General features: G+C 42.9%; 1 protein-coding gene across 2 annotated transcripts in view; it reads left to right on the forward strand.

Annotated features, from left to right (window-relative positions):
- The window catches only part of LOC307022251 (IQ motif and SEC7 domain-containing protein 3-like), a 101,004-nt gene that overhangs the window by 48,952 nt on the left and 24,489 nt on the right, over positions 1 to 27,563 (forward strand). For both annotated transcript variants that reach the window (XM_079654948.1, XM_079654949.1), the window contains exons 3-4: positions 15,453 to 15,614; positions 19,893 to 20,015. In XM_079654948.1, the coding sequence (XP_079511074.1) occupies positions 15,453 to 15,614; positions 19,893 to 20,015 (285 nt within the window). The remainder of the gene's footprint in view (positions 1 to 15,452; positions 15,615 to 19,892; positions 20,016 to 27,563) is intronic.

A 27,563-nucleotide genomic window follows, 5' to 3' on the forward strand; every position in this document is an offset into this window, starting at 1 on the left:
AGTTCACAGATGAAAAGACACAGAAAGACAGAAGCATAATAACAACAAGTAGGCTATATTTAGGTGTCAAGAGGAAGTAAAGTCCCCTGGTTTGTCCCTTATACCCTAACTGCCATGATGAGACAACTCAAAATCAAGTTTCCAAAATCCGACACTGAGTTAACGCACCGGCAGATGACAGCGCTGACAGTGTGCTTCCCGCAGCGAGACGCTACAATAATAATTGTGGGCTTATCATGTGGATTCGGCCGCTGCCCGGGCAACATTAGCCCGTACCTGTGCATGTCCCTGCTCAGAGCTAACCTGTACTGGAGAGAGTGTAAAAAAGCAGGATATAAAAAAGATACTCACCTTGTGGTAAACCCGCAAGAGAAAAGGCACTTGAGCTCCATACTGTTTCAGGAATAATCCTTGATGTGGTTTGGAACATAATATGGCATTTAATCACGGCAGCGATTAGCTGAGTTTCTGCTGGTACACAGCCTTCTCTTCACAGAGCTCACTGTTTGAATGTGGACGCTCCAAATGGGCGTGGCCAGCAGCAGCTACGCAACATTTAGAGCTAAGGACCCAGAATCAGCACTTCTCTAACAGGGCGGAAATAGAGGGATATGAGGCATGGCTAGAATGGGTGATTTGTTTGTTATTTTGAGCAAAACACTTCGGAGACATGCTGTTTAAATATCTGAGACCTATAATATATGCATACAAATTGTATAATAGGAGACCTTTAAATTAATTAATAATTTGTTTATTCATCCAAAAAATTTAAATAAAAATGAGGTTCGTCAAAGTACGATTTCTCAATTTTGTATTTGTGTAAGCGCAAATATATGAAGAGATGGTAAATCTAGTAAAGGAATTTAGTGGCGTTTGAGGCCCTCTGGATTCAAAAGAGTAGAGAAAAGCACTTTTCCCCACAGATCCCCACCAGGCTAAAATAACAAACAGAATTGATCCAAAGTCCCAAGTTAGATCTTAGGTGTCATCCTTACTCTCAGAAAGACAAATCAGGAAAGCGGTACAAAAGAGAGAGAGGGTTAATTATTGAGACGGAGAGCTGAGGGAAGATTGATTTGTCAGAGGAAACGAATGAAAGGAAGAAAATGTCCTTACTCAGAGATGGTTGGTTGGTTGGTTAAGACCTAAAACTCCTACATTGTTCCTATGCCTTTCTAGCCGTTCATTCTTTTTCAGCACAGAATACACAATGTTCTTGTTCTCAGTTTTTTGTGACATAAAAACATTAGGCTGCTTAGTTTACACTTGTATTTCAAAGCTTTCACTTTTAAGTGCCTGAAGACTAACTTATGTGTTAATAACCAATGTTATTTTGGGTAACAATGGCTGGGATTGCAGAAGCGTAAACTTCCCAAAGTCTAATATAGACCAGGACAGATACTAATTAAGATAATGTTGATGGTGCTGAGAGAGGGGGGAACTAAGAAACAGCGTCATGACTTTTTTTGTTTTCTTAATATAACCTGTCCACAAGTGGATAATCTAGTTTATAGTGAGATTGAACAAATCAAAACTAATCAGCTGATGATGTGCTCCTTTGGCCTTTTAAGTACTGCTCGGTTGCAGCTTATGTTAGATCAGGCAAACACAAACACACCTTTTAATCCATTTCATCCCCTTCAGTTCTTGTTTAGTGATTAAAAAAAAGACATTACTCACCAAGTGTCTCAATTCAAATGAACACTGCCTTACAATGTAATAAAACCATTCCTTCAAACAGCCACCATATCTAGTTATGATTTCTTAGCTATGATTGGTCAACCCCTGCCTTTTCTGAGATCAGAGCTTGGTAAGGACAACATGTGTTTTATCTGAGATTTATTTCTGGTATGACTTGCCTGTATTTTAGCGTGTCTTAACCAAGAACCCATACTGATCCAGGAAACTCTTGTGTCCTACTCCTACCAGACTCCCACTGCATTGTCCTCTGTGGCTTCACAAATTGTCAGCAGATGAATAGACACGTCTGTCTTGGAGAGCTTGTTTATATTAGCTGGTTGCGGCTTTTCAGTCATTGTGAATTCAGTTCTCCCCTGCTGCCTAGTGAAGAGTGACAGAGCCAGAACCTGATAAGAACTTCCCAGAACGTGTTTCAGACAGGTGCAAGGTGGTTACATGGCAGCGAGAGATAGGAAGAAAAGCTGTTGCCATGGTGACAACAGTGCATGGGGCCAGCCTGGACTAATTCTGTTTTGTTGATTTGTTGAGAGACACACTGAATCCAGATGATGTGTGTCAAACAGTGTTGTTGTAAAAAATTCAACACCCATCATTTCTTAAAAGATCATTTATATTCACATTATAACCTGTTTTTACATATTAAATATTGCAGATCTTTGCTCAGTTTTAGCTACAAAGGCAGAGCAAAATAGGGAGCAGTTTTAGATCGGTTTACCCATCAAAACAGGTCTCGTTTTATTTGTCCAACTCTTTAAATTCTCCTTTTAGAAATGTTTTCTAACCACATGACTCCTGACATGTGCTAAGCTGCCATCAGCACACCGGAAAGGAATCTTTAAATGAGCAGATTTTCCATATGCTCTATTAAATCTTCACCCAGAGCATACCCTAAAGACCTAAACACCCCACACGCTATCTCCATGAAATGGACTCAGATATTGAGCCAAACCACTGATGGAGTTGCTGGGTAACAATTAGTTGGAACACATGAGCGGTGAATTAAAAAAATAATAATAATGGCAACGATCCACAAAGCCTAAAATTCTCATTAGTCATTCTGCTGCGAGTCGTGAATGTAATTAAAAGTTCCTTCAGCGCTGTGTGAACTGGCACCTTGGGAACTGGAATGAAAAATGTTTTCACATTTCAATCCAAGTTTCTTTTGTCCTTGCCACGCCAAACGATTCTGTGGAAGCTCTCGTTGCGTTCCAAAATACTCCACTTTGACGGAAAATACACTGTGTTCCCATGGGTGCTCAACCAATACAATCCTTTTTTTTTGTTGGGATATTGCCCAAATGAAGCCATCTCATACACATTTATAAGATTGGAACACACATTATCTTTTTGCGCACTGCCGAGCTCTGCTGCACAATAAAAGTGCACAATAAAGCCGATTAACTTTGACTCAATGCTGGAGCGTTAAAACAAGAGGAGCAGGAACAGGGTGTGGAAGGGGAATCATCCGAAAAGAAAGAAAATGTAATGGGGTGTGTTTGACCCCAAATGCAGAACACAGGAAACCAGGGAAAGATGTAATGTCACCAACTGGATTTAACTAAGCCAATTGGTAAGAGCCTTCCATTGGATTATTACTGCAGTGAATAATATGTTTCAGCTGGCAACAAGTAACTTAACCCTAGCTGATCAGGTGTTTAACTTCTCATTTCTTTAACAACATGTTAGAATTGTATCAGTCTGTGCTTTTAAATTGGGGTTTTCTATTTGCTTGTGTTTGATATTGTTTTTACATCGTGTATGAGAGCTTTTCAGTCTGTGGCTAGGTATTTGATTTTTGTCCTATCAGTTTTGTCTTAATGTATTTATGCTGGATTTTATATATTTATTGATGTACAGAGCTTTGGTCAACTCTGTTGGATGGATTGGAAGATTTATCCTGCGGTCATGAAAAGGATGTTAATCGGTTTCAGAAGGGTATAATTATTGGCTTGCATCAAGCAAATAAAACAACTAAGGATATGGCTGAAACTACTAAAATTGGGGCCGGTGGGTTTTACCTGGAATCAGACAAAAGGCAGGTCAGAGGCAGGCAAGGTCAGCAACAGGAACTGATGTCCGGAACAAAACACTGGACAGTCTTACATGGAAGGCTAAGAACAATCTGCCATTGAGATCATGAGAGGCTTAAATACTGGTCTGATTGGAGATGAGTGATGAGGTGGGAGTGGCTGCCTGTGGGGGGAGGTGGAGGAGGGGGTTGTGGAGCAGGAAAGAAATCCTCTACAGTGCATTCATTTTTAGAGATTTATGCCCACATCAAAAGTGGCGCAAAGTACATTAAAACCATTTAAAGGAGAGATCTACCGTATGGTTCCAGTTGAGGTCAGAATTTCGTGAAAGTCTTTCTCAAATGACTAAAAAAAGAGTTTTTAGTCATTTGAGATTTAAATTATTCATTTTTTAAATGAAATCCAAATTAAAAACTTTAAAGTAGATAAAACGTAAGACTTGAACTTTGAAACTGAGCCCTGACGTAGGGTATTTTCAAATATCATTTCTTGAACTATCTGTTTTATATGCAGACGATATAATGGTTTTGAGCTACTTTCATTATGTCAGTCTACAAATCCCTGCCAGGTAGAATAAAGGAAGAACAGGATCACTTGGTCAGGCTCTATATTTACTTTTCTTTCTCAATTAGTTTCCAGACTTTGACTATGTCACTGAGCGACAGCTCGAGTGGCAGAGCAAGTCTGACTGTATCATGTATCTGTTTGTTCAGATTTGATTTGCGTTTTTTAGGACATATTCTTAGAGTGGAATCAGGGACAGTAAAACTTTTGTAAATGACTGTTTAATGAAAGACTAAAGTCTTCAGAAAATGACACAGCCTTTTCTATCTATTTGCAATCCCCTCTTCTCATTCCCCTGATCAAACACCTTGAACGATAAGCTGACTTTTTATAAATTGGCTACATGGGAAAGGAGAGACAGAACGAGGAAGAGATAGCAAAAGAAAAGGAAGAGTGGGCAATCGAGCTTGAGGCTTATTAGTTCCACCAGTTCATATCCTCCCTCTAATACCTGCACTGGTGTATCCTTTGCATCTTAAACAGGGCATTTTGCTCAAGGCTAAAACGTGGGTGTTTGATCATGCAGACAAAAAAGCTCACACATATGCAGACAGTTAGTTCCCAAAGTATCTGTCTTGCAGCAGGTGGTCTCAGCACCTGAGCAGGCGGAGTAAAAAAGGTAGAGGAGAGAGTGAACTAAAGAAAGGAAAAACTCTTGGAGTTTGCACTGGCCCGCATCGAAAAAAAAAAGATTCAGTGCTAGAAATGGCGTGCAAAAGCAAGAGAGAGGAACTGAAAGAGACAGAAAAGGGGGGAAAGTTGAGACCCCATTTACACAGGAACGTTTGCATTTACGCACCGTATGCGTTTTCAAAAAAGTCCGTTCACACGCATTCGGCTCAATTAACGTGTCCGTTCATACGAGACCGCTGGAAACGCTGGAAACGCTTTTTTGGCCGATCAACATGTCCGTTAAAGTTGAAATCTTCCGGACAAAATTTGAAAAGTGCCGGTCAGAGGTCTTCTTTGTTATTTATTGAGTTTTAAAACAAATTGATAACGACTCTATATAATAATATAAGAATAATAAATGGAGCCTCTCTTTTCCTCCCCCTCTTCTGACATCCCAGCAGCTGATCTCTGAACAGGAGACGTGGGGAGAGGGAGGCGGGGCTATTTCATCAGAAAATGATCTAGAGTGGTGAAGTCACGCCCATCTACTTCCGGTCCATGGGACCTTATTTCGGAAAAATTAGGCTTGTTTGAGACAAGCGAGACCTTCGCAGACCTGCGCAATTGCGATCAACGTCTTGCTAGTGCGTTGCATGATGGTTAGTCATTTTGTCCGACTTGCTCTGGAGGCTCGCCTACATGAGACGTTGAAATCTCGCGGGACAAAGACGTCCGCAGACTTGAGAGCGAGGCGCGGCGGCGCACTTCCTCTCCACGGGCTGCGGAAGTGAAATGCTTGATGGGAAACGACTCCCTGGTATCTCGAGCTGAGCGCTCATTGGTGGTTTTTACCCCGTGCTGGGGATGAAACTCTCCAATTGGCTCGGCAAAAGTTTGTTGTTGTTTTGTGTCAGTTTTACGTCGCCACTTCCATTCACATTTTTCATCATTGTTCCACAATGTTTATCATCATGAAATTAATATCTATATATGTTATACTATACTTGCAATGCGCTTACAGTTTTTATACTTTATATATCTTAGCATATTCATACACACTGTTCATACTGCTCACAGGCTGCTGTGTATATGTATTCATACCCCTCACTGTTTATTCATCACTCAATTAATTCTATCTTTTATTCTGTAGATTGTGTGAATTTACTTTTCACTTTACTGCTTTTTGCACTCCTGGTTAGAAGCTAAACTGCACTTCGTTGTCTCAGTACCTGTAATATTTGCAATAACAATAAAGTTGAATCTAATCTTGAGCAGGAACACATGTATTTACTTAGTACATATCTGACATTAACAATTAAACACATGTGTGCATTCTTTATAAATGCAAACCGAGTCAAGCCGACTCCGGAGGTGGCGGTATGCAACTTAAAGTTGTTTGCAATCCGCCAAAAAACTGAGAGAAGAAGAAGAACAAGCCGACTCCGAGCTGTCCGACTTCAGGCGAGCTTTTTGAGACCTCCCCCGGGTGCGATCGGCTATTCTCGTCTACTTTCGAGGCGAGCCCCAGCTCGTCTCAAACAAGCCTTCTATGTATTGAAGTCAATGGAGAGAGAAAACATATCTTTCGATCCCGTTTGAATTGTGCCATGAATTACACATATGATGTTTGTCAATCTAAAAAAATAATTTCCATGTTAAAAAAGTCACAGTTTGTTGTAAAACTGTTGAAATATAAGACTATGAAAAATATGCAACTACAAATCCCAGAGTCGCGTAAGTGATGTCATAATTGATGTCACAATTGATTTCCTCTGCTAAATATAAGAGATAGCTAAGATAAGATAACTTTAACAAGATGCCTGTGTGCTTAGTACCAAGTTGTTATCATACCAGCAATGGGTCTTGCTCGTTCTTTCGCTTCCCGTCTGATGAAAGGACCAGGAGTGGCTGGATCAAGTTTGCTACCTAGCTAGTAGCAAGCACGTTAGTTAGCATTACAGCCTTAGCCTTGTAATTTGTATTAGCCTTAACATGAAGTAACATTAAGTAACCTAAAATGTTAAACAGTAAGAGTAGTAGTCATATTTCGTGAAACCTTTGAAGAGTACTGTCACATTTAAGCCCGGGGGAGAAATGCTAACGCTAACGCTACATTAGCATCGGCGATCTTTTGTACTTCACGCTATCTGCACAAATGGTTGACATTAAACATTAAAAAGATCAGGCAGTTCAGAGAGAATCAAAGGAAGGCAGCAAGGCAGGCAGCTTTGCATGACATTCTTCTCGACGTGTTTCATTGTGGTGATAGTGAGGGTAGACAATCCCTTGTTGAGCAAGACAGTAGTGACGGCCATCTTGGTGACGTCTGTTGTTGTGCAAGACCAGAGATGTAGTTCATTGAGTGTTTCACACTTTGACTGGTAAAATTATCTTTTAAATTGACAAACATCATATGTGTAATTCGTGGCACAATTCAAACAGGATCGAAAGATAATCTTTCCCTCTCCATTGACTTCAATACTTAATTTTTCCGAAATAAGGTCCCATGGAGGTCCACCGGAAGGGGAGGGACTTCGCCACTCTATATAGGCGTATTTGGGGGGTCCGTTTCTGTCATTTTGTTATGGCCTTTTGTAAACGAAAGGGCTATACGCAAGAGAAACTATGCGGATACAACCCGTATCGTCCTCGTGTAAACGGGGTCTGAGAGAGAGACTACTTAATAAAGTTCCCACCTTGAGTGTGTGGAATAACAATGACTCCATTATGTGAGGAGAGAGTGTGTCAAGGACACTGCCACCAAACAAGGGAGCTGGGGGGGGGGGGGGGGGGAGAATGTGAGGATGGGTGACATGATGCCACATTACTATTTTTGTATGTGTAACGGGTCACAACCGTAAGCGACCTGTTATCGATCAGGAAACACAGCGAAGCATCTAGGTGTCTTTTCTGGCGTTTATTCTGAGAACAAAACACAATATCCTCCTTAAATCCATGCTGCACATCCTCCGCAGCACTCACTTCAATGTCTTCTTTAGTATCTATAGATTAAGAAATGAAAAAGAAAATCTTATCAAGTAATCACACAAAAATACAAACACAAACATACCTGAGAACAAAACACAATATCCTCCTTAAATCCACGCTGCACATCTTTACAAAAGAAAAGAAAGGAAGGGTTAACATGTAAACAAAGAAAATGACGCAGATCGCGTCTAATTCCCGCCAAAACCACACCACAGATATCACTAAAAAAATACAATTTCCTACGGTTAAAACCAAACAAAAACGGGTCAACAAGGTACCCAAATTAACACTCAACAACACACATCACTTCCACCAACCCAAACAACCGGTCCATCACACAAAACCGCAATGATTTGTAACACCTCTCCCAGCACAGTTTACCCTCCGCAGCACTCACTTCAATGAGAGGGGAAAGCGGAAATGACATACAGGAAATAGAAAAAGATGTGCAACGGGAAAGTGTTCCCACCAGAAACATAACTCAAAAACATCAAAAGTAAACAATCTCATTAAAATTCAATTCACAACCCATTATAAATCGTAATTTATAACTATATTTATGTCTACACATTTTGAACTCCGTTACATATGCATGGCTTTTCCATTAAATATGATTTGGTTCGACATAGAAGACGTATTGTGAAGCATTGATATCAGAGCAGCTCAGGGTGGATTCAGAATGGCTCTCCATCATGGATGGAAATGGAGCACTTTCAGGTTCATGAATTAAATAAAAGGGGGCATAGAAATGTATAGGGGATGGGGCGAGTGTGAAGAGAGGAATCTGAATACATGAGGGAAGACTAATTAACGCAGAAGATCGGAGAAGCCTGCCAAACTCCTGCAGAGGGACAACCTGACGCCAGGAGGAGAGTTCAGGTTTGAGCTTGTTTGTTTGTGCACAAACCTTGCGTGTGTTAACATGCTGCCCTTGGGGCTAAATTACCAGACACATAATTACTTACTCTGAACTCCAGATGGCCAACAGAGAAAGCATTTATTATTTTTCTAATGCAGCTGGTATGTGTTGTGATTGAGTGTTAGCAAGCAAAAAACATAACGCTAAAGCTAATGAACAGAAAGCTGCAACATCTCAGGATCAGAACCAGGATCAGGTTTATTGCCAGGTATGTGTACACATACAAGGAATTTGCTCTGGTGTATTGTGGTGCAAACCACACAACATAAGAAAATAAGGCAACAAATATAATATAGTTAAATATATATTTAATAAAATAATAAATGCAAGTATTAACACCACATTTAAATATACAAAATACGTCTAAGAAAAAAAAAATATATATAAAAATATATATATATATATTCCAAAGTTATCTTACAGTAATAGATAAACTGTCATTAGTAAGCTAAAGTAATAGATACACATATCTTCCAGTAATGGATAAACAGTTGAAATAGTTATCAAGTACAGGATAAATGGTGAAATGGCTCAACCTATCGATAGCCTATGATTCCAGCTCTTACCACTCTAATGGCGCTTTTCCACTGCAGGGCCTCGCTCGGCTTAGTACGGTATGGCTAGGCTTCGTTAGGCCTTGTTAGGCCAGGCTCACTTTATGCTGCGTTTCCATTATAGTTTAGGAACTGGGGTAGTAACTATAGTAACACAGTGTAGGTGGAGCCGTGACGTCATCTTCAATGCAAAACACAAAACCAACATCAGCCGTTAGCTGTTAGCCCTCAGAGCTCACAGCTCTTCATATCTGTTCAGAAACTGGACAAAAGTTAAACAAGTACAAACCACAGACTGTCTGTGTCATGGCGAATACAGTCGCTGGTTTATTTATGTCTGTAGGCCGTTGTTGTGAGTGTGGACGGTCGGAGCATATACAACGTTAGCTTAGCCGATCTCCATTCAGATCCAGAAAACTGTGAAAAAGTACCCGCTAGCCAGAACTACGCCTAGTGGAAACGCAACCAAAAACGGGCCGGGCACGGCACGCTTAAACCGCGCTCCGTGCTGTAGTGGAAATGCGCCATAATACCCCTTTCCCACCAAACCTCTTCTTTTCAGCCTCAGTTGTGTTTCCACCACCCAGAGCCAGACTGGTGCTGTGTCATTATATCATCGTTTACGTCCCTGATTTTCTCCCCAATGCCGCTCACAACATCAACAATGGCGTTCTGCATTGGGTCGCTGCTTCTGTTGCTATTAATCGTACAAGGCCAGATTAAATGAAAGAACAACTTCTCCAACATTATACTCTTTCCAAGATTGCAGTGCTTCATTGTTTATGTATGTGGTTTCGCGGTTTCTCTTGTATTGGATGGGTGATGTTAACTGAATCTCATCTGACTATCTTGTCTATATCCAATATCATTTTGTGGCATAAGCCATTTTCTTCAGGCACATTTAAGTAATTATACTTAATAATTAAGTAGAACCTCTGTATCATTGTACATTTAACCAAAAGGACTGAGATATTGTCAGTTCAAATGAAACAAGGTTATTGGAGCAATTTTCCCTTTTAGATTAAACTTACTGAAAGCGTTTTAACCACATCCTGTTGAAAATCATTTAAACATTTCTAAATAACACATTTAGCACATTAAGTGTTAATGCAGGGGTTCATGCAGGGCTCTGGGAATACATTTGACAAGATTGCTTACATAATCGAGGAGAGGAAAGGCATATCATTATATTCTTGCTTGCAACAGCACTTCTACAGCAGTTCAATAATTCAGGGTTTTCAAGCGTTTACATTCACACCACACAATCGTGTTACCGCTCAGAGAAATGCAGAGGGCACGCTAACCAGCCATCAATCTATCACTGGTTAGTAATGAAACTGAAATGTGCACGCATTTGGAAAAATAGGCAACATGCAGCGCTGGCAGTTGGGCTTGTAAAGGCTATGAAACACAGCTGTGAGACATGGCCACTGTGCACAACCCAAATAGATCTGAAATACAGGGCCAGTAAAAGAGGATATAAAGGTGTAGCGGTAAGTATGTGGTGGAGTCCAAGATACAAAATAAAAAGTGTGTGTGCAATAAAGACGGAGATATGCATGTCAGGGAGAATGATGTATAGGCATGGGGCCATTTATCTGGACCCAGATGTCCTTTTAGCCCGACATCTGGATTCTGTTGCTTTCACGACTCTGTTATTTGTGTCACATCATGTTGTCCTCACAATATTAAGGTCATTTATCCTAAAAAATGACTTGTATGACCTTGAGGAACAATTCATATGATTGTTTTCTGCTTTGCCACCATTCTGCAAATCCACCCTCAACAAGGTCACTAACATAACCCTCACCATCGATGGCACCATTGTTTCTCCCTCCAATCAGTCACGCAACCTTGGCGTAATTTTTGACCCCACCCTCTCCCTCGAACCTCACATCCGCCAAACAGTCAAAACCTCATTTTTCCACCTCCGCAATATTGCAAAAATCCTACCCTCTCTCACCCGCCCCGCAGCCGAACGACTAATCCATGCCTTCATTTCCTCCCGCCTTGACTACAGCAACTCACTTCTTTACGGCATCAGCACTACATCCCTCAACAGACTCCAACTGGTTCAAAATGCAGCTGCACATCTCCTTACACATACCAAATCGGCATCACATCAACCCAGTCCTCAAAGACCTCCACTGGCTTCCTGTCTCCCATCGCATCAACTATAACATTCTGGTCCTCACCTACAAAGCACTCCACCATCTGGCCCCCCCTTATCTCACAAACCTTCTCACTCCTTATCAACCCCCACGGTCCCTCAGATCCATCGCAGCCGGACTCCTATCCATTCCCACATCCACACTCTGCAGCATTGGGGCCAGAGCCTTCTCAGTGGCAGCTCCTAGGCTCTGGAATTCCCTCCCCCAAGATCTTCGTGACTCTGAGTCCCTCACAGTCTTTCAGTACTGCCTCAAAACACATATTTTCTACTCTGTCTACCCATAAGCCCCCCCCCTCTCAATCAAGTGATTGATTAGCGCTATATAAATAAAATGCATTATTATTATTATTATTATTATTATTATTATAACAGCTTAGTTAGACTCAACCACTTGATTAAGTTCCCCTGGTAATAATAGTGTAAGCTGTACCAACAGTCCAGCCTTTAACATTAAAACAAGCTTGTGATTGTCTGATAAGGACAGTCTCTTCGTGCACCCCTCATCTGTATCTATCCATCTTGTTATGAAATCATCAAAGAAAATTTATGAAAACTTAAGACTTTTAAATAAAAGATTCAAAGCCATACAGCTAGTTTTATCATGCGAAGTTCACAATGCAGTTGAAAATTGTTTTCCCTTCCACTCATAGTGAACATCTGTCCTAAATTAAAGGGGCAAAACCACACCTATTATGTGATGTCACTATATTTCATCAATACAACATTTAAAACAATAATTAACACAAACACAGGCAAATAAATGGATACAACTTCATTATATATATCAAATCAAATCAAATCAAGTTTTATTTATATAGCACATTTATAAACGATTTTTGGTCGAGCCAAAATGCTGTACAATAAAAATAGCCTACAGTAGAGACACTTTACAGCAAATACAACAGCACAGATTGTTCAGAATATCAGTATGAGAAAAACGACACCCTCTATCCTTAGACCCTCACATCGTACAAGGAAAAACTTCCAGAGAAAACCCACAGTTTTAAAGGGGAAAAAAATGGGAGAAACCTCGGGGAGAGCAACAGAGGAGGGATCCCTCTCCCAGGACGGACAGACGTGCAATAGATGCCGTGTGTAAATTGAAGAGATAATACATTATACAGCATATCGACCGAATGTTAGAAATGCATGTGTCTGTAATAAGAAGATGAATCCACGAGGATGTCAGCTACAATCCTGTCCTATATATCCTATATAAATAAGCATCACCCCTGCAGGGTTGGGGTAGTTACTGAAAAAAAGTAATGAATTACACTTTACTAGTTACTTAAGAAAAAGAAAGTAATGCCTTACTTTACCAAATTACTCACTGCTTAAAGTAATTAATTACACTATTAGTTTACTTTGGGATTTCTCTGTAACATCACCTGGATTACATTACTGTGTGACCGACAAATGTAATCTGATTACCGTAGCGCATTACTTTGCAGCGTGTAACCCCCCAACACTGACATCCTGCATCATTCCCTCCCTATCCTTCCCCTGTCTTCATTCCCTGATCCACTTGATAGTGCGAATAATAATCACCATGTGCGATCCATCTGTTGTTGGACAAACATCAAATGTGTGATTTCTGCCAGATTCATTTGGCGAGACATCACCTTCAGCTGAGGGTGAGCCAGCAGCAGAGAGCATGCTGGGGGCTGTCACAGCAGAGAGCATGCTGGGGGCTGTCACAGCAGATGCTTCCAGGCGCTCCAGCCTCTCCATCCTCCTCACACTCACCTTGCCTCACATCTGCTCTGTCTGGTCCTCTTCCAGCCTCCTCCTTCCATCCTGCCCTTTATCCCCTCTCCCCTCCCCTCCGTCCCACCCTTGTGGTATAAACCCATTAGCTGCGGTACACACACACACTTGTGTTATGTAAAAGCTGAGGTTTAAACACTGTATAGAGACTGCAGAGGGCTGTGGCAGTGATGTAGCCCCCCTAGAGCATCCACCCTCTGTGTCTAATGGGGTTATTAATAGTTAGGATATCACTCCCTTGTTTTTATGTAAGTAACTTGATGTTCAGTCAGCTGACAACAATTCCCTCACTGTTCAGGTAAACAGTCGTGCATTCACATAAAACCCACCCAGAAGTATATTAGAGAATTTCTCTTTCAAAAGTGATCTATTATTATTAACCCTCCTGTTGTGTTCGGGTCAAATCTGTCAATTTGACTACTTTCATCAGTCATAAATATGGTTTCACATTGATTGCTTCAAGGTCTTATGATATCCTCCACAGTAGGCAGTTGAACATTATAAAGTTGCTGATCAACAATGTGGATTAGTCAACCTCGTTACACCTATTGTGTTCCCGGTAAAAAAATTACTAAATGAATGGGTTACCCCAGATTATGTTCCTCCATCAGATAGGACACACCCCCAAAGAGACAACCATTTGGTACTTAGTAATACATTTTCAGTATACTTTCAATAGGGTGATTTGGCTTTGGTTAATGTTTTTTGTGTTGATGTTAAATTTGACCGGATCACCAGAGTATAGGGGGAGAAACAAACACGAAAGGAAGGTTATAGGATTATACATTTGCATCAAATGTGGCATCAAGTGACAATTCCTGCATTTTCAAATATAGTGTTACACAGGATATCCAATCCATTGAATAAAATATTTAAATGAGCAGAAGAGGTCATATTGATTAGGAACAAAAAGTTGTGATTCAGTGGTAATGTTGTGACAGTCTGCTGGTAATTAAATACATCGATTATTTAGTAGGCAGTTTGAAGTATGCACTGATTGAGTTTTTAGTATACCCACTATCAAGTGCATCAAGAACAATTTATTTTAGGTTGACATATAATATTGGAGGCTGCGATTAAATGAGTTTTGTTATGCTGTTAAAATCAATTTAGAGAGGCTAAACAAAATAAAATTAATCACAGTGAAGAATTTGTGTTTCCATTAATGAAAAATAGAACTTAGACTTAAGGTAATCATGGACCTGTTTCTTTCCAGTTCATTCTAATTAGGAGCACCTCTGTGCATAAAGGCAAGGATTTAAAGCTGGATCCCAGATCAGCCATTCAGCTAATTTAGTGTGGAGCTGTTTAGTGGTTGGTAATGAATACTGATGAGATTCTTCTCTCTGTGTTTTATCACATTTAGCAGTCTCCACCAGCCCCATGCAGGTGTGCAGAACAGTTAGTGCCCAACATGCAGCTTTTGAGAACCTCGTTATGACAATGAGTCAGTTTCAATTATGATTTATTATTATTATTATTATTATTATTATTATTATGCACCGTTTTTCCCCTTCTAACTTTTCCAAATGTGATGTTTTGGTGTTGTTGTTTTTTTGTTTTGTTTCTTCCAGTTAACTGTCAAGTGGGAACTAAGTTTTTTTTTTTTTACGTTTTTGTATTTCTCTTATTTTCCTACGATACTGTTATGATTGGCTGTGAATAAGAAAATATGGAGGACAGACCATCTATTTCTATTATTATTTATTTTTTCTAGAAAGGGGCAGGTAATATAAGATTATTTTCTTCTCCCTGCTCCTTTCCGGGTATGGTGTGTTTATAGAGACATGTTTTGTAAATAATTGTTATACATTAAGTTGTGCATACCATGAACGGAACAAATAAAAATGAAATGAAATGTATTATCAAACATACCTATTGTCCTCACAGCAATCATTCTAATAATAAATAGTGAACCAAAAAAGGGTGCATATTTATATCGTGTTGGTGTGGTTGTGTTACTGCTGCTGAGTGTGGTTTAGTTTGTTAAATCCTAAATCTTTCTATACAGTTAAACTCCTACCACCAATCCTAATGACGGCAATTTGCTTTTGTGCAGTGTTAAAATGCCGCTACATCACTGGCAAAATGCCCTCTTACTCATTCAGTCCCTTTCCTTATTCTCTTGTCTTCTTTTGTTTCAGAAACCCTGACAAAGGTCTTCAGTTCCTGATCTCTCGAGGCTTCATCCCAGACACACCCATCGGCGTCGCCCACTTCCTGCTGCAGAGGAAGGGCTTGAGCCGGCAGATGATAGGAGAATTCCTCGGAAACAGCAAGAAGCCTTTCAACAGAGATGTCCTAGAGTGAGTGGCACACATTATTTCCATGTTTTAAGATAAACTAAACTAAGATAAACCTGCTCTTCAAACAGGTGATTCTCCTACTAAGCCCTAGTAGCAACATAGTAGTATCCAGTGGTGTATACATTAGGCATAGATGTTAATAGGATGTATTCATTTTTCAACTTTATCTCAGGGTCAGATGATTCCCTGAATGAAAAAGGAATACAACAAAATCAGTATCATCAGAATAGAGGAATATTTTGTTCTTGTGTTATCTTTAAATTAGATCCAAACCCCCAGCGTAGATCGAATTATATCCTCTATTTGGAGATGAGGACAAAGCTTGCCTTCTTACATATTTAAGATAACATGACTTTTAGTCAATTTCTGGCAAACGCTGGACAATATGACCCCCAAAATACAACCGATACTACTTTTAAATGTAAACCCTGATAACAAGTTATTTTATCAGGCTTAACAAAGCTTCTATGCCCACTGGGTGTATAGCTGCTTCTTATGTATGACTCATCAAATAAATATGGAGACTCTGCACACACGTACACATATGACTCACTTCACCCAGTATGCTTCCTTCCAGGTCGTTAACCTCGTTGACTTTATTTGCTTTGAAGCTGCAGAGATTTTTTCTTCTGTTTCATCTTCCTTACTTTATCTGAGCGATTGTCTCTGATTCACCAATTACTTCTAAATTTGCATATCAACCCGGAGGAGGTAACTCGGACCTTTTATCCTTCATTTTGTCCAAGTTATCAAAACCAGGAAGAACACACTTTTAGTCTTTGCAAGGTCAGACATACACGACACAGCACTCTGCACAGTTTTTCACCTCGGGCTGCCATCATCTAATATCCAGATTTACTTAGATGGACATCATGGCCCCAAATACAATGTATTAACAGGATTATGCTTTTAAGGCTTCATACTCAAATTCGCAGATCTGATATGCTGCAGTGAGGTGAGGTTGGGATACATAGATGTATATTTTTCCCTATTTTCCTACGGTGCAGACATACTGCCACACTATGAGTGGAAGTGATGTTGGAGGGGAACATGACAGGAGAGTGCAAAGTGTGTGAGAGCACTTTCGATAAAGTGTAGTCACAGGAGGGCCGGTGAGGGATCGCATTCTAATGTGAAAATCACTCATGTTGATTCACTGAGCCTGAATGTGTGTGAGTGTGTGTGTGCCTCCTGTTTGTGAATGCATGTGTGTCTTTATTCCTGTTTTCCTCCTCTCCCTATAAAGCAAACGGTGCCTCATTCTCTTCACATTTCATAAACAAACATAAATAACAGTAGTTAAAAGGTCTAAAGTCAATTAAGCCAAATTGTGCTTATAGATTTGGGTTCCAGGAAACGAGGCGCCCCGAGGACTCATTTACTGATAATCTAGTGTACTTGTTTAGCGAGAAAAATGTGATCTGTTTCCAGACTGTCATCTGCTCATTTGTTGCTTAAAATATGGTTCCATCTGGCCTGCTGTTTATTTTTATTTTTATTTGCAGTGTGTGTGTGTGTGTTTGTTTGTTTGTTTGTCGACCTGCCAACCCAGCTTTGTAAATGCACATTTTAAGCCTTGCTCTGCAGACAGATGTGTCTATTCCCCTGCCAGGTACTGCATACGCATCAACAAAGTGTGTGTATGATAACAGTATACGTGCATGTTAGTTTGCCTGTGTTGGTATGTGTCAGTGTGTATGGGAAGGAGATGGGAGGGGGGGAGAGGGCTGATGTACTGAGGCTAGAGAGCATCTCGCCTGACGTTACATAAACAAGGAGTGACAGCTGGGGAGGAAGGGGGGGAGAGAGGTGGTGGGGGAGGAAGTGAGTCATGAAAAGGGCGATGAGAGAGGCTCGACAGTAGAGAGGCGATCAGGAGGAAGATCCAGTCACAGTCACTGTACTGTCAGCGTTTCCTTTATGGGTTGGAAATGTGCTTTAAATGCAATCACTTGTAGGAATAATACAGCTATTGTCAGAGTGTCTGGATAGATATGTGTTAGAAGTAATAGCATCAAGTATATGGTACTTATAGCTGTTATAGTGATGGCCCTATAGTAAAATATGCAGTTTGCAGGGTGGAGGGTTATTTTAAAAATGTAATCCGTAACAATAACTAGTTACACGTACAACAAATGTGATCAGTAATCTAATCTGAGTATGAAAATATAAAGTAATGTATCCTGATTACTTTCCGTTACTTCTGGATTACCCCAATATCAAATGCAATGCAAATAAAAACAAGAGTAAACAAATATCAATAAGATGTTTTTAACTTAAGTGTATGTAACAATGTAACCTTAGAAAATAAGAAACAAGATATTCATATAAAAAATGTAGTAACAATTTTGAATAAATCAGGTGTCCCCCTATTACTGTATTAAAGGTCCCATGTCATACTTATCCGGTTATTACCCGTCCCCTTGTGTGTTATGTAGCTTTTTATGCATGTAAACGGTCTGCAGAGTCACAAACCCTCAAAGTACACCCTGTAGCGAGTAAAACTCTAACACAGAAAAGACCTGTCTATGCTGCCCCAGAACGCCTCGTTGGAGATTTTTCTTTTTCCATAGAGTGGCGAAGTCACCCCCATCTACTTACGGTCCTTGGGACCTTATTTCGTAAAAATAATGTATTGAAGTCAATGGAGAGAGAAAACGTATCTTTCGATCCCGTTTGAATTGTGCCATGAATTACACATATGATGTTTGTCAATCTTAAAAAATAATTTCCATGTCAAAAAAGTCACAGTTTGTCGTTAAACTGTTGAAATATATTCTAAACAAGTGTGTGGTTGAAAAGGAATAACCAATTAGAAAAAATAAAACTATTTAAAAATGCAGACTCTGGCATTCTGAGCCCCAAATCTCGTCTTCACTGACAGCAAAAAAGACAGACATCATACAATTAAGATAAAGAAGTAAAAACATGACTAATAGTGGCTCAATATTGAGTGAAACCATAAAGCTTCCAGTTTCCCAAGACACTGCTCTCGCCCTGACAAAAAGACGTGGTCCAGGCATGAACTATACTTCCAATTGAAATATATTGTTTTTAAAATCGTTCTCTATAACAACAAAAAAAGTGTCCTTGTGCTGTAGACGAATGAAAGGATTAAATGTTGTGATTATTGCACAAACTCTCAAGAGACTGTGCTGTATAGGGCCAATGAGAAGTAGTAATGGTTGTTTCATTTGATTTGCTTCACTGCTCTTGCTTTATTAGTAGTGGTAGTACTAGTTTAAGCACTATCACAGCACTAAATGGAATAGTACTTCATGGTATTTTCATCGTGAGCAGGCTTGTGCGTCAGGCAGTATTGTAGACTCAGCAATCGGACTGTTTTCTGCCAGAGCAGCATGTCTCAGTCAAGTACTCACCTCATTACCTCGCTTTGTTCACAGTAATCCATCTCCGTGAGGAGTGTGTGTGTGTGTGTGTGTGTGTGTGTGTGTGTGTGTGTGTGTGTGTGTGTGTGTGTGTGTGTGTGTGTGTGTGTGTGTGTGTGTGTGTGTGTGTGTGTGTGTGTGTGTGTGTGTGTGTGTGTGTGTGTGTGTGTGTGTGTGTGTGTGTGTGTGTGTGTGTGTGTGTGTGTGTGTGTGTGTGTGTGTGTGAGTTCCCCAGTGTTGACTGTAGTATAACAAATAATGATCAGAAGAAACAGAGATGTCTTGACACCACTTCACACTGCATTTACAGGAATTTTGAGAGCATAATTTTTCAATGGGCTGATGGGAACATAGGCGTAGACTATCTTGAACTAGTGTGGATAGGTTTGAAGTACCACATGAAAGACGAACCTAGCGTAAAAAGAAGGGCTTTAATTTCATAGTTCGATTATCATTCCATTTTATACCTCGAGTGAAAACATCAAAGCAAAGAAAACTTTAAAAACTCCTTTCCAAAGTCACCTTTTACTTGAAAACCTAATTCTAGCCCAAAATTGCCCACTTTGTATTTATCCCCCCAAACTCGTTGGACAGAATATTGGTGCTATTTTAATTAAAGTCATTAAGCTGCGGTTGTCAGGTAATAGGAGGATTTTCTGCTCTGGAGGATTGTGTACGTGTAAGTGTGTGTAAGTGTGGGTGTGTGTCTTTGCAGCTGTGGTACTGGCTGTATAGATGTTACTAGGAAGTAGAGTGGGCTTTTATCCCAGGTGCACATCCACATATTGCTGGTGAAAGGGCATCCAATACCAATATGTTATATAACTATGTATTTTATTTCTGTGTCTTCCTTTCCATTTCTAAACCACTTCCTCCCTGTGTTTTACAGTTGTGTGGTGGATGAGATGGACTTCTCAGGCATGGAGTTGGACGAGGCTCTGAGGAAATTCCAGGCCCATATTCGTGTCCAGGGAGAAGCCCAGAAAGTGGAACGTCTTATCGAGGCCTTCAGGTAATTATAAAGGTGGAAGCTGCCGTGAGAGTCTGGCCTTATCTCTTATTATAACCACCGGTGTTACTAAGGGAGCACATTATCTAACATTTCTTCAGGTTTCTTAAACTGTGTTTTTTTTTTTTTTTTAAACACTTCCCTAAATCTCTTGCCGGATTTTTCATACAAAGTTTAAAATACAGACAGGCCCTCCCTTCCGTACTCTTCCATGGGACTAGGGTCAATAGCAACTTACAAACAATAGTTTGATCCTGTTTGAATTTTACTATTAATAACATGATTAAAAAACATGAGCATGATGATTTTTCACTCAAAAAGGACACAGGTTGTTGTAGGTTTGTTGTTCAATTTAGTGTTATGTGTAACTGGCTCAGTGAAATACATCCTTCGTCTCACACAATATACATCTCCTACAAGCTAGCGAGCTCTGCTTATCTTAGCTATGACTAACTCTTGTGTTTTAAGCCTGGGTGTCAAAATCCTCTCTTGTTACAGTCTGACGACCTCCTAACCTATCAAGCTCTCCTCTCCTCTTCTTCGATCTCTCAGGCAAAAAGCACTTTCTTTCAAGATAAGATCTATTCTTCCTATTCCAATCCCAAAAAATGATTTTCTATCTTCTCCACCCTCCTGGGCCCCCCCAGAGCCCCTCCTCCCTTCTTCCAAGCAACTTTGTTAACTGCTTTGAAAAAAAGGTTGATGATATTCGCTCTTCTTTTTCCGACTCACCATTACTCACCACTGGGTCACCAGGCCCACCGTTCACCCACACACTAACCTCCTTTTCCCCTCTCTCTCCAAGTGAGGTTCTTACCCTCATTACCTCTGCCCGTCCTACCACCTGTCCTCTGGACCTTATCCCCTCAAACCTCCTTCAGACTATCGCTCCTGATATTCTACCGTTTATCAACCATCTCATCAATACTTCTCTAACTTCTGGTCACTTTCCAAACAGTCTCAAGGAGGCAAGAGTAAACCCTCTCCGAAAGAAACCCACTCTCAACCCGTCTGATGTTATAAACTACAGGCCTGTCTCTCTCCTACCGTTCCTGTCCAAAACACAGAACGCGCTGTCTTTAAACAACTCTCCTGTTATCTCCATCAGAACAACCTTCTTGATCCGCACCAGTCTGGTTTCAAGGCAGGTCACTCCACAGCAACTGCTCTCCTTGCTGTCTCTTAGGAACTGCACACTGCTAAAGCAGCCTCCCTCTTCTCTGTCATCATCCTTTTGGGCCTGTCTGCTGGATTTGACACGGTGAACCATCAGTTCCTCCTTCGCACTCTCCAATAACTTGGAGTTTCAGGCTCTGCACTTTCCCTCCTCACCTCATACCTCAAAGACCGCACCTACAGGGTAACTTGAAGAGGGTCCGAGTCCGACCCTTGTCAATTAACTACAGGGGTCCCTCAGGGCTCTGTCCTTGGTCCCCTCCTCTTCTCTCTGTACACAAACTTGCTCGGATCAGACATTAGCCCGCATGGTTTTTCATACCATTGCTACGCTGACGACACCCAATTAATTATGTATTTTCCCCGCTCAGAGACCCAGGTCGTCGCACGCATCTCTGCTTTTCTAGCAGACATCTCTCAGTGGATGTCTGCTCACCACCTCAAGCTCAACCTTGACAAGACTGAGCTGCTTTTTCTTCAGGGAAAAGAGTGTCCCACTCTTGACCTAACAATCAACATTGGCCCCTCTATTGTTTCCGACTGCAAGGAATCTGGGTGTGACCCTAGATAACAACCTGTCCTTCACTACAAACATCGCTGTAACAACCCGCTGCTGCAGATACACTCTTTACAACATCAGGAGGATACTTCCCCTCTTGACCCAGAAAGCGACGCAGGTTCTGGTCCAGGCTCTCGTCATCTCACGCCTAGACTACTGCAACTCCCTCCTGGCTGGTCTACCTGCATGTGCCATCCGACCTCTGCAGCTCATCCAGAATGCAGCGGCTCGCCTGGTCTTCAACCTTCCTACATTTTCCCACACCACACCGCTCCTCGGCTCCCTTCACTGGCTTCCAGTAACTGCTAGAATCCACTTCAAGACACTGGTACTTGCGTACCATGCTGCGAATGGATCTGGCCCTTCCTACATCCAGGACATGGTTGAACCATACACCCCAGCATGTGCACTCCGCTCTGCATCAGCCAAACGGCTCGCTGCACCCGCACTACGAAGGGGACCCAAGTTCCCATCAGCAAAAACATGTCGGTTTGCTATCCTGGCTCCAAAATGGTGGAATGAGCTCCCCATTGACATCAGGACAGCAGAAAGACACATCTTCCGGCGAAGACTAAAAACTAATCTCTTTCAACTCCACTTCGAGCAATAAAATTACTAACAAAGCACTTATATACTAATAATGTCACGATTCTCATGTTATGTCACGTTTTTTCAGTTTTGTATGTCTAGGTTTGGGTTTATTTTGCTGTTCGGTTCTCCCTGTGCCCCTTGTGTATTGTCTGGTCCCTCTCTCTGTGTTTTTCCTCCCTGTCGTTAGTTTCCCTGGTGTGTCTAATAGTCTGATTGTGTTCACCTGTTGCCCTTGTGTTTCTCCTCCCCTGCCCGGCTGTTTCTCGTCTCGTGATTACCCCTCCCTGTATTTAGTCTTGTCTCTTCCTGTGTTCAGTGTTGGTTCGTCTTTTGTTGGTGACTGAGTTCACCGGGGAGTGTTCTGTTTATCCGAGTTTATTTTATTATCCTTGAAATAAAGGTGATATCAGTGTTATCTGCATTTGGGTCCTGCTTGCTTTACTCACCGTAACAGAACGAACCAACCAAGGATGGGCCCAGCAGATCCATTTGAGCAGGAATTATTGGATCTTTCCTTGTCTTTGGCTTACTCCTCTGATCGATGGAGGGGAGCATCCGGTTTTCAGCAGCGAGAGGCTGCTCTGGCAAAGGCGCGCCAGATGGCTATGGAGAAACCAGGCTTAGTGAAATTCTTACCTGGCTGGATTTTGAACTTCCTCTCGGTGTGTGATTCCCAGCCTGACACCATACGTGTCGGTGTGCTCCTTCTGGGGTCAACCCGTGCTTCTTCCCATGTCCTGCTCCTGTCCAGGAGCCGTTCTCGGGAACTCGTCTGGCTTTCGGAGGTCCACGGAGCCTCCAAAAGGCTCCTAAGAGAAGGAGTCGCAAGTCCAGGCTAGCAGCCCAAGCCCCAAGAGCCATGGTTCCGACCCCAGTTCTGGCCCCAGCAGCCATGGTTCCGACCCCAGTTCTGGCCCCAGCACCCATGGTTCCATCCCCGGTTCTGGTCCCAGCAGCCATGGTTCCAGCCCCAGGTCTGGCCCCAGCAGCCATGGTTCCAGACCCAGTTCTGGCCCCAGCAGCCATGGTTCCGGCCCCAGTTCTGGCCCAAGCAGCCATGGTTCCGGCCCCAGTTCTGGCCCAAGCGGCCATGGTTCCAGACTCAGTTCTGGCCCCAGCAGCCATGGTCCAGGCCCCAGTTCTGGCCCCAGCGGCCATGGTCCCAGACCCAGTTCTGGCCCCAGCGGCCATGGTCCATCCTCTAGTCCCTACTCAATTCCCTTCTCAAGTCCCTTCTCAAGTCCCTTCTCCAGTCCCTTCTCTAGTCCCTTCCCAAGTCCCATCTTTAGTCCCTTCTCTAGTCCCCTCTCTAGTCCCTCCTCTAGTCCCTCCTTTAGTCCCTCCGCTAGTCCCTTCTCTATTCCCTTCTCTAGTCCCTCCTCTAGTCCCAACTCAAGTCCCTTCTCTAGTCCCTACTCAATTCCCTTCTCAAGTCCCTTCTCAAGTCCCTCCTCTAGTCACTTCCCTAGTCCCTTCTCAAGTCCCTTCTCTAGTCCCTCTTCTAGTCCCTTCCCAAGTCCCTTCTCTAGTCCCATCTCTAGTCCCATCTCTAGTCCCCTCTCTAGTCCCTCTTCTGGTCCCTTCTCTAGTCCCTTCTCTAGTCCCTCCTATAGTCCCTTCCCAAGTCCCTTCTCTAGTCCCTTCTCTAGTCCCATCTCGAGTCCCCTCTCTAGTCCCAACTCAAGTCCCTTCTCTAGTCCCTTCTCAAGTCCCTACACTAGTCCCATCTCGAGTCCCTTCTCGAGTCCCCTCTCCAGTTTCCACTCAAGTCCCCTCTCAAGTCACCTCTCGAGTTCCCTCTCGAGTCCCCTCTCCAGTTTCCTCTCAAGTCCCCTCTCAAGTTCCCTCTCGAGTCCCCTATCTAGTCACCTCTCGAGTTCCCTCTCGAGTTCCCTCTCAAGTCCTCTCTCAAGCCCTCTCTCGAGTCCCCTCTCGAGTCCCCTCTCCAGTCCCTACTCAAGTCCCTACTCAAGTCCCTACTGAAGTGCCGTTGGAGGTTCCGCTGGGGGTCCAGCCAACTCCATGTCCTTTCCCGTTGGGGGTCCCGCCGACTACTCTTCTGCCGGGGGTCCTGCCAACCCTATGTCCCGTTCCGTTGGAGGCCCCGCCGACGATTCTTCTGCCGGGGGTCCTGCCAATCCTGTGTCCTGTGCCGTTGGAGGTTCCGCTGGGGGTCCTGCCAGCTCCATGTCCTGTCCCGTTGGGGGTCCCGCCGACTACTCTTCCGCTGGGGGTCCTGCCGACTCCATGTCCTGTCCTGTTGGGGGTTCCGCCGACTACTCTTCTGCCGGGGGTCCTGCCAACCCTATGTCCTGTCCCGTTGGGGGTCCGGCCGACAACTCTTCCGCTGGGGGTCCGGCCAACTCCATGTCCTGTCCCGTTGGGGGTCCCGCCAACTTCTCTTCTGCCGGGGTTCCTGCTAGCCCTATTTCCTGTCCCGTTGGGGGTCCCGCCGACTACTCTTCTGCCGGGGGTCCTGCCAACCCTATGTCCTGTTCCGTTGGAGGTCCCGCTGAGAGTCCTGCCAATCCCATGTCTTGTTCCGTTGGAGGTCCCGCCGCCACCTGCCTCGCCGGGGGTCCTACCAACTCCTTTTCCTCTTCCGTGGGGTATCCTGCCGAAGCCTGTCCCACCGGCTCCGGTTCCTGCCCGGCCTCCGGAGCTGTCCCGTCAGCGCCTTCCCCCTGGCCCGGCCCCCTGAGAGCCGCGGTCTTCGCCCCCGAGCCCGGCCCCCTGAGAGCCGCGGTCTTCGCCCTCTAGTCCGGCCTCCTGAGTGCCGCGGTCTTCGCCCTCGAGCCCGGCCCCCTGACTTTCCCGGCCGCGGTCCTCGCCCTCATGCTCGGCCCCCTGAGTTCGCCCGCAGTGGTCTTCGCCCCTCCATGGACTCTGCCTTGCCCCCGGGCCGTCCGCCTAAGACCCCCACCTTGGACTCTGCCTTGCCCCCGGGCCGTCCGCCCGAGTCCCCCTTCTCGGCTTCTGCCTTGCCCCCGGGCCGTCCGCCCGTGATCACTTCCGGGTCCTCCGCTTTGCTCCTGGGCTGTCAGCCCAAAACCCGTCCTCCAGACCCCCTCCACCCACCCTGGTGGCCCTAGTTTTGTTTTTGTTACAGATTTGAAAACATCGCTGCTTGCTTTAAAAGTAGCACAATTCATTATGTCAAACCTTGGAAAGTATCTAGATATCCCTGCCTTAATGCCAAAGGAACTGGCAACTAAATATGTGTTGCCGTTTGATGTCTATGTCTGGACCGTTGCGTAAAAAGGAGGGTTTCTGCCCCATTACTTCTCCGCTGTTTTTCTTGTCCCAGTTTGAAAACTGTATACATTGTATACAGTTAAATCGACCAAACTTCTTTCTGCAGATGTAAGCGTCCTTAACAACGGTCAATAAGTCCTTGACAGTGAGCGGTCTGTCTGTTCTGGATTAACAACATGTCACGTGTTCTGAATTGACCAATCAGAATCGAGTATTCAACTAAGCCATGTAATAATGTAATGTAATGTCTTATACTGCAGCTGTTAGTGCTTCATATGATGCAAAGTTATCTTTAACATTTTCAAACATCAAATGTGTTATTCATGAAACAATTCAAACTGATACTAATATTCAAACGCATTGTTGTGCAGAGGGAAAACAGTTGCTTTAGAGTCGGATATGAATATTCATCATCTGGTATGTTATGCAAAATATCCCTCATTTGTCCTTCTCGTGTCATTTACTTTCTACTGTAATGTAAATCACGGTGTGTAGATATTTGCGCAGATATACAAAGTGAAATGAAACACTGTCACTCAAGCATAAACTCTGAGCCAGACTTGTCTTGCGGAGCTTTGCAATTCACAGGTTTTTTGATCATTAAATATGCCTACATCGAGTTTTGAAGCCGTGCTGAGAGTTGGATTTGTGATTTGTGAGATGCAAGCTCAGGCTTGTTTTCGTTTTTTCAGGAGTACTGTATAGCTATGCCGGACAAATACACGAAGAAAAACAAGCTATGACTAGATTTAATCAGAATAAATGGAGAGCCATGATCGCAAAAACAGATCAAAATGGAAATGCACACCTAAATCCCACTGTTATCAGTTGGGAAAAGTACCAAGATATTTAACTAGAGTGTAAGAATAATCTGTCTGAATATCCTGGAATCAAAATGTTACTGAAGTAAAAGTACAAAACTATCAGCATCAAAATATACCAAAAGTAAAAGTACTTGGTCCATTTCAGAATAATATAGATGATATGTTTTATAATTATTGATCATTAAAGTGTTATCAAAGCTGGGAAAGGAGCAGCTAGTTTGAATGTCTTTGTTGTAGCTTGTGCATTTACTCCAGGTGGAACTAAAGTCTGATTTAAGACTTGATTATATTTCACATCATTAATCCAAATCTGTAAAGTAAAGGTATTAAATAAATGTAGTGGAGTAAAAGTACACAATTTACCTCGGAGTTGTACTGGAGAAGAAGTAGCAACAAATTCAAATACTCAAGTTAAGAACCTAAGATTAAGTACAGGACTTGAGTAAAGGCCCGGACACACCAAGCTGACACCAAAGAACTGACACAGACTGACCCCCGACTGTTGTGTCGCCTCGCGTCTCTGCGTCTTGGCCATGTGTCGCACTGGAACACACCGCAAAGACTTCAGCCGACGGCCAAGAAGCACGTACGAACTGCGCATGCGTGAGTGGCAATAACTCTCAGGCGGCTGTAGTGTGTATTCGTCATTCAAAAGAGGCAACAACCGGAAGACAGATAACCGAGAGAAGAAGAACAGACTGCGTGATATAAACAAACAGCAAATGGCGTTTGCGTTCCATTTTCACTCTACAACGAGAAGCTCATGGGGCTTTCCCGAACCTTTGTCGAGAGCTGGAGTTTAATGAAATTTCAGATTTGCCTTCTTAAAAGTTTGTTTGGGTCCCTCACTTCCGTTTCGCTTCTCATGCTCTGATTCGCTAGCTGAACAGCCAATCAGAGTGATTTCTTTTGCCGACTGCCTTTGGCCGATTGCCGACCGATTCCACATGTTGAATCGGTGGGTTTTCGGCAGAAAAGGTGTCGGCACGGCTGAAAAGACACGACGGTGCGGGACACACCAATCTGAGTAGGGCGTGTCGACGCTCATCGTCGGCCTGACGCCCATCGACGGCCGAAATCGGCTTAGTGTGTCCGGGCCTTAAATCTACTAAGTTACTTTGCACAACCGTCCAGTAGTGATGGATA

Source organism: Notothenia rossii (genome assembly GCF_949606895.1).
Source record: "Notothenia rossii genome assembly, chromosome: 10".
NCBI classification, from domain to species: Eukaryota; Metazoa; Chordata; class Actinopteri; order Perciformes; family Nototheniidae; genus Notothenia; species Notothenia rossii.